This window comes from Petaurus breviceps, unplaced genomic scaffold (assembly GCF_028583685.1).
Source record: "Petaurus breviceps papuanus isolate PSGF00001 unplaced genomic scaffold, PetGlider_PUasm1.0 191, whole genome shotgun sequence".
Lineage (NCBI taxonomy): Eukaryota > Metazoa > Chordata > Mammalia > Diprotodontia > Petauridae > Petaurus > Petaurus breviceps.
In genome coordinates, this window is record NW_027185811.1 from 2,887,354 (window position 1) to 2,903,330 (window position 15,977).

The 15,977-nt window shown below is 40.7% G+C and overlaps 1 protein-coding gene across 3 annotated transcripts in view; it reads left to right on the forward strand.

The window, feature by feature from the left end:
- The first annotated feature begins 15,460 nt into the window (after positions 1-15,460).
- Positions 15,461-15,977, forward strand: part of FMNL3 (formin like 3) — an 81,526-nt gene continuing 81,009 nt past the window's right edge. For all 3 annotated transcript variants that reach the window (XM_069092598.1, XM_069092599.1, XM_069092600.1), the window contains exon 1: positions 15,461-15,935. In XM_069092598.1, coding sequence (XP_068948699.1) covers positions 15,810-15,935 — 126 coding nt within the window. In that variant the 5' untranslated portion in view covers positions 15,461-15,809. The remainder of the gene's footprint in view (positions 15,936-15,977) is intronic.

The window sequence follows — 15,977 nt, forward strand, 5'->3', positions numbered from 1 at the left end:
GAGGTGGATTTCAGGGTACCTGGGGATCTAAAACTTGCTGATGGGAGTTAGATCAAGTACCCTTTCACTAAACTATTTAGGCTGTGGAAAGAATATAATTTTAGGCTGAATAGATCAGATGTAACACACACTTTAGTAGCTCAGATGTATCCCAAGCTTAGTATATGGGATAATGATTAACTTGTATTTGTACCTTTGTTTCACAAGCTTCTTTTCCCTTGTCTAACTGTTCCCATGTCATTCAGAAAAAAAAAAAATTCTATTCCAGGGATTTAACCTTTCAGGTAGGCAGATGACAAGCCCCTGTAGCTCCAATGTAGCTACTGTACCTTCCCCCCTTTTTCTTTTTGAAGGAAGTTAACTCAAATTAACTTCACTGCAGCCCTAGCTCAGTTATAGCCAGGACAACAGGGAGAAGAAAAAAAAATCTTTATGGTTCAAACCTCTTACTGTCTCCTCAGCTCCATCAGAGCTGGATGACAGGGGAGGGCTCTGTAGCCCTACCTAAGAAGAACTGGGACCACAGGGAAGAGAATCTTAGTGGATTTCTTTTTGACCTTTTGCTCAAATAAACTTTTCTTAGGTGTTCATTCTTTTAAAATTTCAGATCCATTCCAAGACTTTAAAAGAAACTGTTTCTCATACAACATATATAATACAACTGTTTACCAGTAACAGTCATGGTCTTAATTTTGAACTTTGAAATAAAAACAATTGAATAACCAAGCTGGTGACCTTAAACTTCAGTTTTTGTAGTGCCAGATAGTAATCAGAATAAATTCAATTACCTGGATCTATATTCCCAATGATGTTGCACAGTTCTCTTTCTGTGACCCAGGAAAGGGTTAAGTGTTAGGCCTATTTCAAAGTGCAGCTTGAAAACCTATTTGTCTTTGATCATTGAAGTGACCCCCTTTTCCCTTAGACAGATTTTTGGGGAGAAATTTCCCATTCTCTTTCTGTCCATTTGTCTTTCTACTTTGAGAACTTTGGCTAGAGTTCAAGGAGTAGAAGGAGAAGTGTTTTTCTGCCAGCAGCCTTTCTTTAAGAGATTATCAATCTTTCTAGCTCAGGTACAGCATTCTTTTGGCTGCTTTTTAAAAATCTTACAGAATGGTATATTTAGAAATTTCTTTACACAATCCCACAGACAGGATATGTACAAAACAACACAACACATGAAATACACTCCGGTGGTGGTTTTTTGTCTCTCTGGTGGCCCCTTGCACTGAGATTTTTGGATTTCAAAAGTTCACTCCCTCCCTTTGGGGATCCCAGGTGGAGCAACCGAGATTCTTCAGGAAGGGGGCAGGTTAGAGTCAGCTGTGGAACAGGGAGTTCCAGGGAAGGCTCTGGACCTACAAAGGAGATGGTGGCCGGGAGCTTGTGTAGGAGATCCCGTCCCAAAAGAGGGTATGGACAGTCAGGCATGACCAGGAATGAGTGAGTCACAGTGCCACGGCCCAAGTCCACAGTGCAGGAGGTTGTAAATGGCACTAATTTTATTTTCCCGGTAGCCCCTTGTACTGTGAGTGAGGATTTTGAAAAGGGCCCCAGAGGTTTCTGTAAGACTGAAGCAGAAGCGCCCATGTCAACCAGGAAAGACACAGGCTGACCCCCAATTTTTATTGAAACCCTCGGCTCCTGGGGGTCTAGCCGGATAGGGCATGTGGAGTCAGGGCCCCCCTATTCAGTTTTCAGGTGGAGGGTAGGATTGGGGTTGTGGAGTGGGACATACACCATAAAAGGACGGGGCTGGTCAGATCCCAGGAGTGAAGCAATCTGTCGAAGAGGGAGGAGTCCTGATGGAGTGGTGGAATTCGGGGGTGGAGCACTAGTGGGAGATTGAGTCCCATAGGAAGCACCGGCCCGAGTGTGTGGTGGACTAAACGGAGGTGGGGCGGCCAAGACTGCTGAGGGCTCAGAAGAGGGAGGATTTGGGGGAGGAGAATAATCTAGACCAAGAGGGTCCTTGGGATCAGATAGTAAGACTGGATGGAGTCGGTTACGAGACTTTTGGTCTGGGGCAATGATTTCCCAAGGAGGGGTCTGGGGCTTGAGAACTCCTGAGGTTGGTTTAGAGTTCAAAACTTGGACAGATATCGGGGCCTCTATGGGTATTAAATCTATCCATACAGTAATATAAGGAATTTGGTCCGGATGTCCAGGGGATCTGTATATTATCTTCCGGACTCGGCTAGTGACAGCTAGATCATGTGTGCCCTCAGAGGGCCAGCCAACGCCAAATTGGGGCCATTCAGATTGACAAAACAGGGACAACCTTTCTTGGGTCATGCAGTACCCATAGTCTGCCCCAGTTTTCCAGAACTCTCAGAAGTTCCTTAAAAAAGACTGTAAAGGGGACTCATCCCCCTGGGGAATATATATATTTAAAGCAATTGGGGTTAAGTAACTTGCTCAAGGTTACACGGCCAGTTATTTCTGGGTGTGGTGCTAAGTATCTGAGCCCAGATTTGATCCCCAGATCATCCCGACACTGGAGCTGGTGCTCTTACTCACTGAGCCACCTGGCCGCCTCTGGGGCATAGATATTTGTTGGCCCACAAGTACAAATAAGACAAAATGAAATAGAGGCTGGAATAAAAAAAAAATGCATGCAAAGAAAACAGAAACAGTTGCACAAATACTGGAAGAGAATCATGTTAGACAGCAACACCTAGCAGCAATCCACAAGCAAACAGACAGTTAAGGGTACAGTAACACTTAACTCCAAACACAAAATTCAGAAGAGAGGAAAAAAAAAACCCGGCATTCCCTCAGCATCCTGACCTTGGAGGCCAGTAGGGGCTGTAATGCTGCCTCCAGTTTAAGCCTCCTACTTTTACCTGGGGCTGAGGGACATTATCTCGGGATCACCCCCTAGGTACTTTTACAATTCATGAGTACTCACCTAAAAGAAGGAATACTCTTGGATTGAATTGAAAGAATTTGGATAGGACTCAGGTTCCAGTCTTCTCAGGGAAGCAATGCGGGCCTGGGGCTGAGGAACGGCATCTCGGTGGCCTCCCCTAGGTCGGACTGCTCTCCTGGCCCTCCAGGGAGCCTGGTCCAGCTGTCAGTACAGAGCCAAAAGCTATCTCGGTGGAACCTCCAATATGTAATGGATAATGGAGAGAGCAAGATAGCAAAACCAGTTATAATTTGATAGGAGTGTTTATTAACCGGCCGGTGACGGCCTCTCAGAGGGAAAGACAGCAGCGAGCTTTCTGCTAGACATCATTGTATAGGCAACGTGATTGCTAGCAACAGAATATGTTTCTAAGGGGGTGCAGTGCCTTTAGCATTGTTGCTATTGAAGTAAAGCTTTCTCAGTATTATTCTTATCGAAGCAAAACATTTTCAGTATTATTCCTATTGAAGCAAAACAGACCTGAATCCGTGGGAATCTGTGGCATGCTTCTAGCAATACAGGTGAAACACTTCTTTACTATTGGGGCCTATTAGGTGGTTTCCAAGGAACCTAGTAGGGGTGCCCTCTAGCAGGTTTAAGGGGCCTTTGGTGTATAATTTCTGGTGGGCACTTCAAAGCAAAACCAATCATAATGACAAAGTGCTGCTGCCTAAAAGATAAAGGAGATAAAATTATTTAAATAGGAAATAACCTAATAATGTGCTGCATACAAAAATACATCTAAAAATACATATGACGTGAAAATGAGAAACTGGAAACAGGAGGTTCCAAAAAAGTAGGACCTGGAGTTATGTAACCAGATAAAGCAAAAATATGGTCAAGAAAGATAAACAGGAAAATTATTTAATGTTAAAAGTACCATACAACAAACATCTACTCTTTTTCTGGATTAAACTTGTGATTTCATTGGTGTAGGGAACACTCAGTGAGGAAACCCCCTTTGCTAATATGTAACTTAATGAACTTCAGGAGTTTTCTGGGACACAGAGAAGTTAAGTGACCATAATGTGTCCAAAGGCTCAGTTTGAACCCAGGCTTTCTTAATGCTGAGGCTGACTATCTCTCTACTCTAATCCACTGCTTTTCTATATATACATAAACCAAATGACACAGAACCTAAATTCATAAAGGAAAGGTTAATAGAATTGCAAAAAGACACATAGCAACACCATGTAACTATAGATGACTTTAACATTTCCCTCTCAGAATTGTATACATCTAACAGAAAGATAAACATAAAAGAACATATGGTGCTTAAAAAAATACCGGAGAAGTTAGATTTAAAATGCTTGTGGTATCTCCTGAATGGGAACATTAAAGAATATTCAAATTTCTCTGCACTAAATTGTACCTTTACAAAAATAGACCAAGTTCCAAAGCCCAGAGAAATGATAAATAAATGGGGAAAAAAAGCAGAAATGCTAAAAATATCCCTTTTAGATCATATAGGAGGATAAGGACTGAACCTATGATTTCACTGGTATAGGGAACTCCCAAATAAAGAAACTTCATTTAGCAATATGATCAGTGTATGCTTTGCAATGTGTAGTCTTTGGGATTTAGGCACTGAGAGGTTAAGTGATTTGCCCAGGGTCACACAACTAGTATGTGTGGTATTTGAACCCAGGTTTTCCTGGCTTCTAGGCCATCTCTCTATCTACTATGCCAGTCTGCCTCTCAGACAATAATGTAACAAAGATAATAATTAGTAGTGCATGCATAAGCAAAAGATATAGACATAAAAGGAGGAGCTATGGTCTATAGCCCATAATATTTCATTTTGTTTCAGTTACAAGCATGAACACTGAACTGACTTGAATCAATCCTGCCCCAGAACAAGGAGATTCTTGAGTATTAGTCACTAAACTCTAAAAAAGGTTAGAAAGAATGTTGGCTATGGAAGCAGGGGACCTAATTTGGAATCCTGTATTACTTACTACCTGTGTGATCTTAAGTCAGTCACCCACCACACTTATGTTTCCTTATCTGTAACACGAGTCCTAAAACTACAATCTTATGAATCACTGAGAGAGTTTAAATGCATTGTGGCCTTGTCAGAATAGATTGTAGATAGTGTAGAAGGCTTCCCATAGGGAGAAACCCTCTTCAGCAGCTCCTTGGCCAGTGACTCAATTTTGACCAAGGCAGCCACTAGGCCCATGGGCCAAGCTGTTAGTCAATCAATACGGTAAAAGGAAGATAACCATGAAAAGTGATAGCAATTTTGGTGGGGGCGGAGGACATGCTTGTTTGCTTGGAAAATAATACACTGAGTCCTGGGTAAGACATGCAAACATAGGGTTGGTTGACTAAGACTTTTCCCAAAGGCACCAAAATTTAGAGGATATTACCAGCATGTGTAGGTAAAAACAACTGAGCTTAGCATTTAGCTATGAAACAATTAATTTAAATAGTAAAACACTTTCTCCTCCCAGTGGCTGCACCCAAGGTAAAATCCTCTCCAGATTGGGCCATGCCCTACTCCTTTCCATGGTGGCAACTTTGCTGTCTCAGAGACTGTCTCCTCACAACAGAGCGGTATTCTAAGATGTCTCTTAGATGTCATTGTGTCCTGAGGTCTGAAGTTTCTCCCCAGGATCGATTCTCTCCTGTTCACTTAACTGAATTTTCCTTAAAAATTTAATTTGAGGGGCGGCCAGGTAGCACAGCGAGTAAGAGCACCGGCTCCAGTGTTGAGAAGACCTGGAGATCGAATCCCGGGCTCAGACACTTAGCACCCACCCAGAAACACCTGGCCATGTAACCTTGAGCAAGTTACTTAACCCCAATTGCTTAGGGGTGGCCAGGTGGCTCAGCGAGTAAGAGCACCGGCTCCAGTGTTGGGACGACCTGGAGATCGAATCCTGGGCTCAGACCAGAAATAACTGGCCGTGTAACCTTGAGCAAGTTACTTAACCTTGATTGCTTTAAAAATTAAAAAAAAAAATTTAATTTGAGAAGATCTTTTCTGCTGCTTGTCTGTGACACCAAACATGCTACAGAGATGAGGCAGAGGATGAAGGTGAAGAAATGTAGGATGCTACAATAGAGCCACAGGGAACACACCTTTGACATCTTATGTACCCTAAAGATACAATGCCCTGAAGAAAGAATAATCAAATGTTTATGTGTACTGGGTAGACAATTTGATGACACTGTGATTGCAGAGAATAACTATGTAAAGTTCTTTACTACCTCCCAAAGGAGGGAGAAAAGGACACTGACATTTTGCTAAGTTTGCAAAGGATGCTTTTAAGAATAGTCATCAAAGGGGCAGTGACTGTGAAGCTCGTGGAGTAAGCTGGCCCAAGTGATCAAGGGATATTGTATGATGAAATGTTACATTGCACATAATGCTGTGTGAGCACTGAGAACTGAGTTGGTGTTGTCAAGCAGGAAGTAGAGATTAAATTGATGGTCAGGTTAGGGAATAATTTAGAAATCTAAACACTTTGATTAGCAAAAGGACAAAGAACAGAGCAATGAGCAGGACATATAACTAAAGAAGTAACAAATGAAAAAACCCTAACCACAAAAACAGAAATTCTGAAAAACAGAGATAAAATTAAAAATACTCACACAACCCCCCAGCAATGAATTGATAAATAAAACTAAAACCTGTTTTTTTCCCAATAAAATGCTTATTTTATGTAGGATTAATACAATCCTTAATATCAAAGTTCATTTCAAAGAAAGCAATCCTCCAAACTAATGCTTCATGCTCCCAGGGACAACACCAAATAGTGAGAAAAACACTAGATTTGGAATAAAAAAGCATAGGTTTGGTTTCCAACCCTGTGACTGACTGCCTAAGTAACTTTAAAAAAGTAATCTTATGACTCTCAGTCTAAATTTTTCTGTCTGTAAAATGAGGGCTCTAGACTGGGTGGTAATATTCCTCCTAACTCTCAATACTAGGATTCTTGATCCACCCTTCATACAATTCCTTGTCAACAAATCTGGCTTTGAACAAAATTGAGAATCAGAAAACTTTTTCTTTACCACCTGCCAAATCCCATGCTCCATCCCCTAATACCCTTCAGTTCCTTCATTTACTTCCTGACACCTAGTGAATACATATTAAACCCCCAGATACCCAGAGATTCACAAAATTCAGTGTTTCAGACATTTTACTTTGTTTCCTTCCCTATTACCCTTTTCAAGACCTATCTACCTTTCCTAGGGCATATGTTCTGTTAAGAAACTGAAACACTGATTTGGCAAACTGTCAGGTATTCACACTTGTCTTACTTTATGTTTGCAAAGATTACTTTTTGAACCCAAATATATGAATTTACAGTGATCCCCATTAAATACTATCCTCTTAGGTTCAGCCTGAAAATCTAGTTCGTCAAGTTCTTTTTGAATTCTCATTCTACTGTAAAGTGTTAATCATTCCTCTCAGTTTTGAGTCATAGGCAAATTGGAAATTTGTTCCTTTATCCAAAGAAATGTATGCCTAAATCCAAATAATAGCAGTGCTAAATAGTAATAGGGCCAATCATAGGTGCCTGAGCACTTTCTCTAGATTCCTGCTTTCAAGTCAACATTAAATCAATAATTACTTTTCTTTTCCTACAACTCTTCAGACAGCTAAGAGTATACCTGTGTACCATTGTATAATGACTATATTTCTATCTCATGCTTAAGAATAGCAAGAGTGCTTTGAATAAAACCTTTGCTACACCATTTCCTTGATGATGTAGTTGAAAACAGCAGAAAAGGAAATTATTCTGATCTGATGTGTTTTTGGTGAAGGGAAAATAATGACTTTGTTGTTGTTATTTATGTTTCTTTTCCTGTGATGTTCACTGCCATCTTTTTAATAATGAATTCTCAGTTTTTGCCTGGAATTGAAGTCAAGCTCACTGTCTCATAGTGAACTATGAGTGTATGGGTGTTCCAGGAGGACTAACACCTATGTTGTGAGGGCTTGAGAAACCCTTTTCAGGGCTGCTAAGAACTGGTTTTTTTAAAAAGGAAATTAATAAAATAGATAAATGGTTAGATAACTTCATTTTTTAAAAAAAAGGACTGGTCAATATAAAAAATGAAAAAGATCATAATCAATGAAGAGTAAATAAAAGTAATTGTTAGAAACTATTTTGCCAACTTGTATGTTGACAAGAATAATAATTTAAAATGGATATTCATTTACATAAACCTAAAATACTCAGATTAATAGAATATTTTAATAGGGAATTAAAATAATCTGATATCAGAAAAAAATTTGAACAAGCCCTGAAGAGACTCCCAAAGAAAAAGAAAAACCAGGGCCAGATGGATTTAAAGTGAAATCTATTAAACATTCAAAGAACAATTAATCCAGAATTACATAAATTCTTTGCAAAAAATAAGGAAAGAAAGGATTCTACCAAACTCCTTCTATGAGATTAATATGGTCTAGGGGCAGCTAAGTGGTGGTACAGTAGCTAGAGCACTGGCCCTGGAGTCAGGAGAACCTGAGTTCAAATCTGGTCTCAGACAATCACTACTTTTGTGACCCTGGTCACTTAACCCCTATTGCCTTCCCTCACTGAACCCCCTAAAATATTAATATGGTCTTTTTTATTTTCATTTTTCAACATTCACTTTTATAAAATTTTGAGTTCCAATTTTTTCCTCCTCTCTCTTCTCTCCCTTCCCCAAGGTGGCATATAATCTAATATGGGTTATACTTAATATAGTATTAATAACTAAACTTGGGAGAAATAAAGCAAAAAATAAAGCTATAGACAAATCTCTCTAGTAAATATTGATGCAAAGATATTTAATACAGGGGGCAGCTTTGTGGCACAGTGAATAGAGCACCTACCCTGGAGTCAGGAGGACCTGAGTTTAAATTCACCTTAGATACTTGACACTTACTAGCTGTATGGCCTTGAGCAAGTCACTTAACCCCAATTATTCTGCCTTTCCCCCTTCCAAAAAGAAACAACAACAACAAACAAAGATATTTAATAAAATATTAGCAAAGTGGATATAACAACAGATGACCATGTTGAATTTATAGTAGAAATGCAGGGTTGCTTCAAGAAGAGGAAAGCTATCAATATAATAGTACAAATTAATAACAAAACAATAAAAATTATGTAATATCAGTAGATACAAGAATAAACTTTTTGTAAAACACAGCACTCCTTTATGTTAAAAAAAATTTAAAAACGTAGGAATAAATTGTCCTTTCTTTAATATGGTAAAACCAAGAGTTACTATTATTTATCACAGAAAAATGCTAAAGCCTTGTCAAATAAGTTTAGGGATAAAGTAAAGATGTCCATTCTCACCACTATTATTTGATATACTTCTAGAAAGTTCTACAGCAATAAGACAAGAAAAAGAAATCGAGAAAACAAGCATAGTCAAAGAAAAAGCCCAGTCATTGCTTTTTGAAGATGATATGATGGTTTACTTAGAGAACCCTAGAGTTTCAACAAAAATAAATGGAGCAATAACTTCAGCAAAGTAGCAAGATGTAAAATAAACTCACAAAATCATCAGGTTTTCAGTATATTACCAACAATACTCAGCAGAAAGAGGAAGAAACAAAAATTCCATTCACAATAACTACAGAATGTAGGAAATATCTGGGATTGTACATACCAAGGTACACACATGACTTATAAAAATAATTGGAGAGGGGCAGCCAGGTGGTACAGTGAGTAAGAGCGCTGGCCCCGGAGTCAGAAGACCCAGATCAGTTCCGGCCTCAGATACTTGGCACCCACACAAAACAACTGGCCATGTAACCTTGAGCAAGTTACTTAACCCCAATTGCTTATTAAAAAAAAGAATTGGAGAAATATTAATTGTTCATGGTTGGGTTGTAATGATATAATAAAAAATGACGATACTATCTAAATTACCTTACAGATTCAGTGCCATGATAAACAAATTATCAAAAGGTTACTTTATAGAACTGGGAAAAAAACAAAGGCAGAATTTATCTGGAGGGAAAAAGTCATAGAATGCCAAAGGAAATAATAAAAAAAAAAAGTTGGAAGAAAAGGAAGCTAAAAGTAACAAATCACAAAATTTACCACAAAGCAGAAATCATCAAAACTATTTGGTACTGGTTAAAAAATAGAAAAACTGATAATTTGAACAGACTATACAATACCCAGAAGCAGTCAAACATAGTAACATAGCATTCAATAAATCCAATTCTACTAGGGTGAGGTCTCACTATTTGAAAAAAAAATACTATAAAAAAGGTGGGAAGATTAAAATAGATACTTAACCTATACATTAAAGGTCAGATCAAAAGCAACTTAGAAGGTCAAGTAAGGACACAACATTCACAACTACTGAAAAAGGAAAAATTCTCAACCAAAGGACAAAGAATACCACAGAAGACAAAATGGATGATTTTGAATACACAAGATTAAAACTTTTTTAATGAAAAAAAAATAGCTAAAATTGTAAGGAAAATAATTTCTTGGGAAGTGAAATATCTTTAAAACAAGCTTCTCTGATAAAGGTCTGATCTCTGAGATATATCGACAATTGATATAATTACATAAGAACAAGAGCTATTTCCCAATATATAAAATGCATGACATGAACACTCCATTCAGCTAACTCTTCTGTTTCTTCTGTGTATATCTTATTTTTTTCCCTGATCCCTCTTAATTCTAGTGCCTTCCTTTTGTTGATTATTACAAATTTATCCTGTATCTAGCTTGTGTGAATACTGCTGTTTTCATGTTACCTCTCCCCATTAGACTTCCAACTCCTTGAGAGTAGCAGGGATTATCTTTTAGTTTTTTTTGGTATCCTTAGCACTTAGCACAGTGTCTGGAATGTAGAGGGTGCTTCATAAATGTTTATGACTGATTGATTGACTCCTACTGTCTTGTTAATGCCCTAAATCAGAACTTGGTAGTCAGTGACTCATCTTTTTCTTAAGAGGTAAAACTCAAGAAATCCATCTTTTTTGTCAGATATTAACCCATACAATCTTCCCATGGTTTCTAAACAGACAGTTGGTTTACAACTTTTTCAGTTATAACTTTTAAAACTCTAAATACAAATTAGCTAATGGACCACAATTCCCTGCATCCATCATTAAATCATTGTTTTGCCTTCAAACAGATGTTTTTAGGGAACGCATCTGAGGGGCAGTTCTCTCAGAATAGAACCTCAGAACAATTTTTGTCTCTCCTCAGCTTTTTATTTGAGACATTGTATTCTTTATAAGTGTATTTTTATTATTTTTCCTTAAGCAAATATTCTTTTCCAGCCCCTTTCTGCAACTAATTTGCTTCCATATGAAAGCAGCAATATTTTATACAAAACAATCAGTATTCAGTGAAGATACTCAAGCCTGCTGAAAGGTGACTCCAGTCATTGCTTCCATAGAGGCAAAGAGGTTCAGAACAAGAATCAAGGTTGACCATTTTGGGAATATACTAAAAGAGTGCAGGCAAAGAAGCTAGGTGGCATTTGGATAAAACTACAGGCAAAATAGATTCTTGAGTTAGCCATTTTAGAGAGGAAGATTGTCGTTGGTTTTTCTTTTTTTTTTATTTTTAAGCAATTGGGGTTAAGTAACTTGCTCAAGGTTAGACGGCCAGGTGTTTCTGGGTGGGTGCTAAGTGTCCGAGCCCGGGATTCGATCTCCAGGTCTTCTCAACACTGGAGCCGGTGCTCTTACTCGCTGTGCTACCTGGCCACCCGTCGTTGGTTTGTCTGAAGACAAGCTTACCATATCAAAATTGGGAAACAGAGACAAGGGCCATTCTAGTCCTCAAAGGAATTAATCACTATTCTAACCACCTTTTTGGGTCCTTTCCACTTAGATTGGTATGATCCTATTCAGTGTGGTCAGTAAAAGATAAATGATTAGGGGTGGCTAGGTGGCACAGTAAATAGAGCACTGGCCAGGAGTCAGCAGGACCTGAGTTCAAATCAGTTCTCAGACACTTGACACACTCACTAGCTTGTGTGACTTTGGGCAAGTCACTTAACCCCAACTGCCCTCCAAAAAGCAAAAAAAAAAAAAAAGATAAATGATTGAGTAAAACAAAGGTTCAGTCTTCTAAGTATATCAATCTATTAAAGCAATACCTGCTCAAGTGAATAACAAATTGGGACCTGACCTCTTCCTCAGCTTAGGGCTGGACCCTGAATACAGAGGGAGACAACTTTTTAATACATTGAAAGCAATCATATAAGGCCAATTAGTTAAAAGAAAACAATACAACTTTAGGTAATCTAATTTCTAATTGGATGAAAGATGGGACTTTCTAAGCTGTAAGTAGGAGAGTGAAGAAGTGCTATTCCCTGAATTCAAAAAAAGAGGTATCCCATTCCCTCCAGATGTCGGTAAATAATCAAAGGAACATAGAAACAATAACTAATTGATCAGTAAGTGACAGTTTTCAGATAATACATATGGCTTGTTTGAGATATACAATTTTGAGAAAACTCTTTGCATCAGTCTTTGGATTTAACTGAGTTTCTGGTAAGTATAACTTAGGTTTTGATTAAGGGTCCTTCTAAACAGCAGGTAAAGGGGGGGGGGGTCATTTCCCAGCCATGCAAGGCTAGGTTCAAACAATGCAATAAGGTTTTCTCCCAATTCCCACAATTGAATAAAATTTTCTCACAGGACAGAATTTGGACTAGACCCATAACTGAATAGAAAGGGAACTTGAGTTAGCTCCAGAATTGAGTCACAAGATGGTGTCAGTGGGGTTTACCCAATTCCCATAATTAATCACTTGCTATCCTAATTTCCTCAATTCCCTCACCAGCAGTGACAGTAGTGTGCCTGTCCTCATGTCCTTCTGCTGTTTTCATAGCTCTAAGGCTGGGGACTTGCAAGCTTTCAGTGCCTCTAAAGTGGTGTGTTTTGGGGGAGATCTGTTCATTGTCCTCCTGGTCTGAATTGTACAAGTTCCTGACCCAGGTTTGGGGCTACTGGCTTGATTCTTGTTGAGAATTTCAGTAGACTTCAACTAGACTCAGCTACTATTGGTTTGCTAATGATGGGGTACAGGCTCTGAGAGCCCCTTATCACTATGATTGAATCTCTTGTTACCCTTAACCTAGCCTCCATTGTCTGTTATCTCCAGATAGCCTTCAGCTTCACTCTTCAATCTATCAAAATATCTATGACCAAATATGTTACCTTTAAACTAGCCTAGCCCCCCCATGGTCTGTTACCTCTGGTTATTTCCCACCCTTGCCATCAAAATCCCATTCTCTGATTTCCTAGAGTCTGACCTCAGTCCCAACAAGATCTTCCTTAGACTCCTCCTAAAGACCCTCCCTAACTCCTCTTCAGAGTCACCCTAGACCACCACTAGATCCCTCCCACAATCTTTCTGTATTTAAAATCCATCTTGCTTCCATGAAGGTGCTCAGATTCTATCTAGCCTAACAAAGGCTCAAGGTTTAATCTGGTCTGCTGGTATTAGCAATACAAATGCTCAGGCTCCTTAAGAATCTGCCCAATATGGAAAATCTTTAATAGACTTTGTTTTACTTTGAGAGAAGGCTTGAGTCAATTCATTCCGCAGGACCCAATATGTTGGTATTTTGGGGTCTCGGGCACCCCTAAACCTAAACCTCAACACTAGGAAGTTTTGAACTGTTGGCTTCTTTTGGATCTGGGACTCTGCACTCCAGTACTGGGACTGGAGCTGCCCACACAGGTGATGTTTGCTTCCTGAAACTTGTTTCATTCTCAGTATGCAGCTAGGGACCAACCTCAAAACTACTTCTTTCTACCCTGGATCTGTGACCCAGAAATGAGTAGTAGGTGACAGAATTGCCAGATGGTACCTTTCCTGTATCCAGTGATTGCTTAGGGGTTCCATGGGATCTTTTTTTTTTTTTTTTGTCCCAGTGCTTTCTGCACTGGTATCCTGTCTTGGATCCCTCTGCTAACACAGGGTGAAGTCCTTGCCAATCGGAGTTCCCTGGATCTGCTTGTAGACTTCTCTATACTTTTCCCTAAACTTCTCTGGACTGGAAAAATGATTCATTGTGACTTTGTCTTAGCTTTTCTGATCAGAATCTGTGCCTTGATCTGGCCCACAAAACTTCTGAGTGGGATCCAACCAGATTAAAATATAATTGGGAAATGATTAACAAAATCAATTAAAAAACCAATAAAACCTAGATAATGTTAATACGTGGTTTTCTAAGTCAATATGTAGCCTAGATCTGTTTTTATTTGAGTTTGCTCTAGATCTTTGTCAAGATGATGATGATGATGATGATGATGTGTGTGTGTGTTTATAGGGGGGAAGGTCTTGGTGTGAGCCAGGCTCAAATGCTTCCTTTCACTCTGCCATATTCATTCCTCTGGGCCATCTCCAGTCATCCTAATAAAAATCTGGCCACTGGACCCAGATGACCCTGGAAGATCAAAGTCAACAGAAAGTCATGTCATCATCTCCCTGATGTCATGGTCCTCTTTGAGAACCAAGGACAAACACAACAACAGCCATGTTCATTTTACCTCCCAATTTTGTATTTATATCATGAGCACCTCCCACATAGTAGCTGCTTGTTGATTGACTATAAACAATATAAAAGTCAAGAAATGCTCATCTGAGCACTTCAAGATCAAGTGGTTAGGAAATAATGTTTCTTATTGTCTTTGGATGAATTAGATGGATAGGTGTAGATGGGTATTCTTAAGTTGCTGGAATGGGGAGAGAGTGAAGGAAATACAAGAATGAGCAAATACTATTAGGAAGTTAGTGAATAAAGCACTCTGGCTGTATCAGAGAATTTTTGTTGTAGCTTGTGGGGAGTAAATTTGGGAAGGCAGAGTGAGGACAGATTGTGGAAAAGCCTTGAATACTAAAGAGTTTGAATTTTATCCCGTAGACAGAGCCAGAAGAGTTTAGATTATATGATTTTCATGGAGATGAGTCTGTAGATAGCACAAGGATCATCACCGGGTGTTGGGAATATCGCAGATGACCTGGTTTTGAATCTCCCACCCTGGGTAAATAACCTTTCAAAGCCTCAGTTTCTTTTTCTATGCAAAAAGATTGGATTGGATTGTTGAGTTCTCTTATTGCTCAAAATCTTATTTTATTAGAGAGAGACACTCAAAAAGTGTAACATGGTGAAATTTGGGGCTAAGATCAGCCTAGAGGTAGTATATAAGGAGGCAATATTCAGATATAACGGGGCTCCTTCGGTGGCTTTCCCAATAGACGCCGCCAGGGAGCGCTCCTCGTCCCCTGCTGGGAGGAGACGGGGGTGGGCGTGATGGAAAGGTTTTTTTGTCCTGCGATTGGCTAAGACTCTTGTCAATCAGCTACGAGAGGTGGGACGATCCGTCCAATGATCGAGGGAAGAGGTGGACCTCGTATGAATGGGTGGTGAGTGGAGCCAGGCTTAGAGTGGAGTGCTAGGGAGGCTGAGTCTAGACTGAAGTGGGTGGGAGAGAGGAAGGGAAGGGGAGGAGAGGGGAGCGGAGGGAAGGCGTAGGAAGGGAAGCACCCGAAGAGGGGGTGGCGGGGGACGGGGGGGGGGGGCCTCGCGCGCACAGATGCGCTGCTGGGCTCCGGCGGGGAAGCCCGGGAGGCTGCGCATCTGAGCGCGAGCCCGGAGCCTCGCGCCCCTCGCGTCCCTCCTCCTCCTTCCCCCTCCCTCCGGGACCCTCCGCGGGCGGCGCGAGCCCCTCGCGCCCCTACTTCTCCCCACCTCCCGCCGGGAACCTCCTCGCGCCCCGCCCGGACTCCTCAACCTGAAGGGAGTGAATCCGCCCCCCTCGCGTCCACAGCGCCCGGGAAGAGGCTGAGGAGCCGGCGGTGACGGCGTGGGGACCGGACACGGTCGCGCGGGACCCAAGTACTTGGGGCGGAGGATCCCGAGTCGAGTGCCCGGAGCCGGGCGCTCCGCCGGGATGGGCAACCTGGAGAGCGCCGAGGCCGGGCCGGGAGAGCCGCCCCCTGTGCCGCTGCTGCTGCCCCCGGGCAAGATGCCGATGCCTGAGCCGTGCGAGCTGGAGGAGAGGTTCACCCTGGTGCTGGTGAGACGGACAGACCCCCTGCTTGCTACCCCCCCCCCCCCC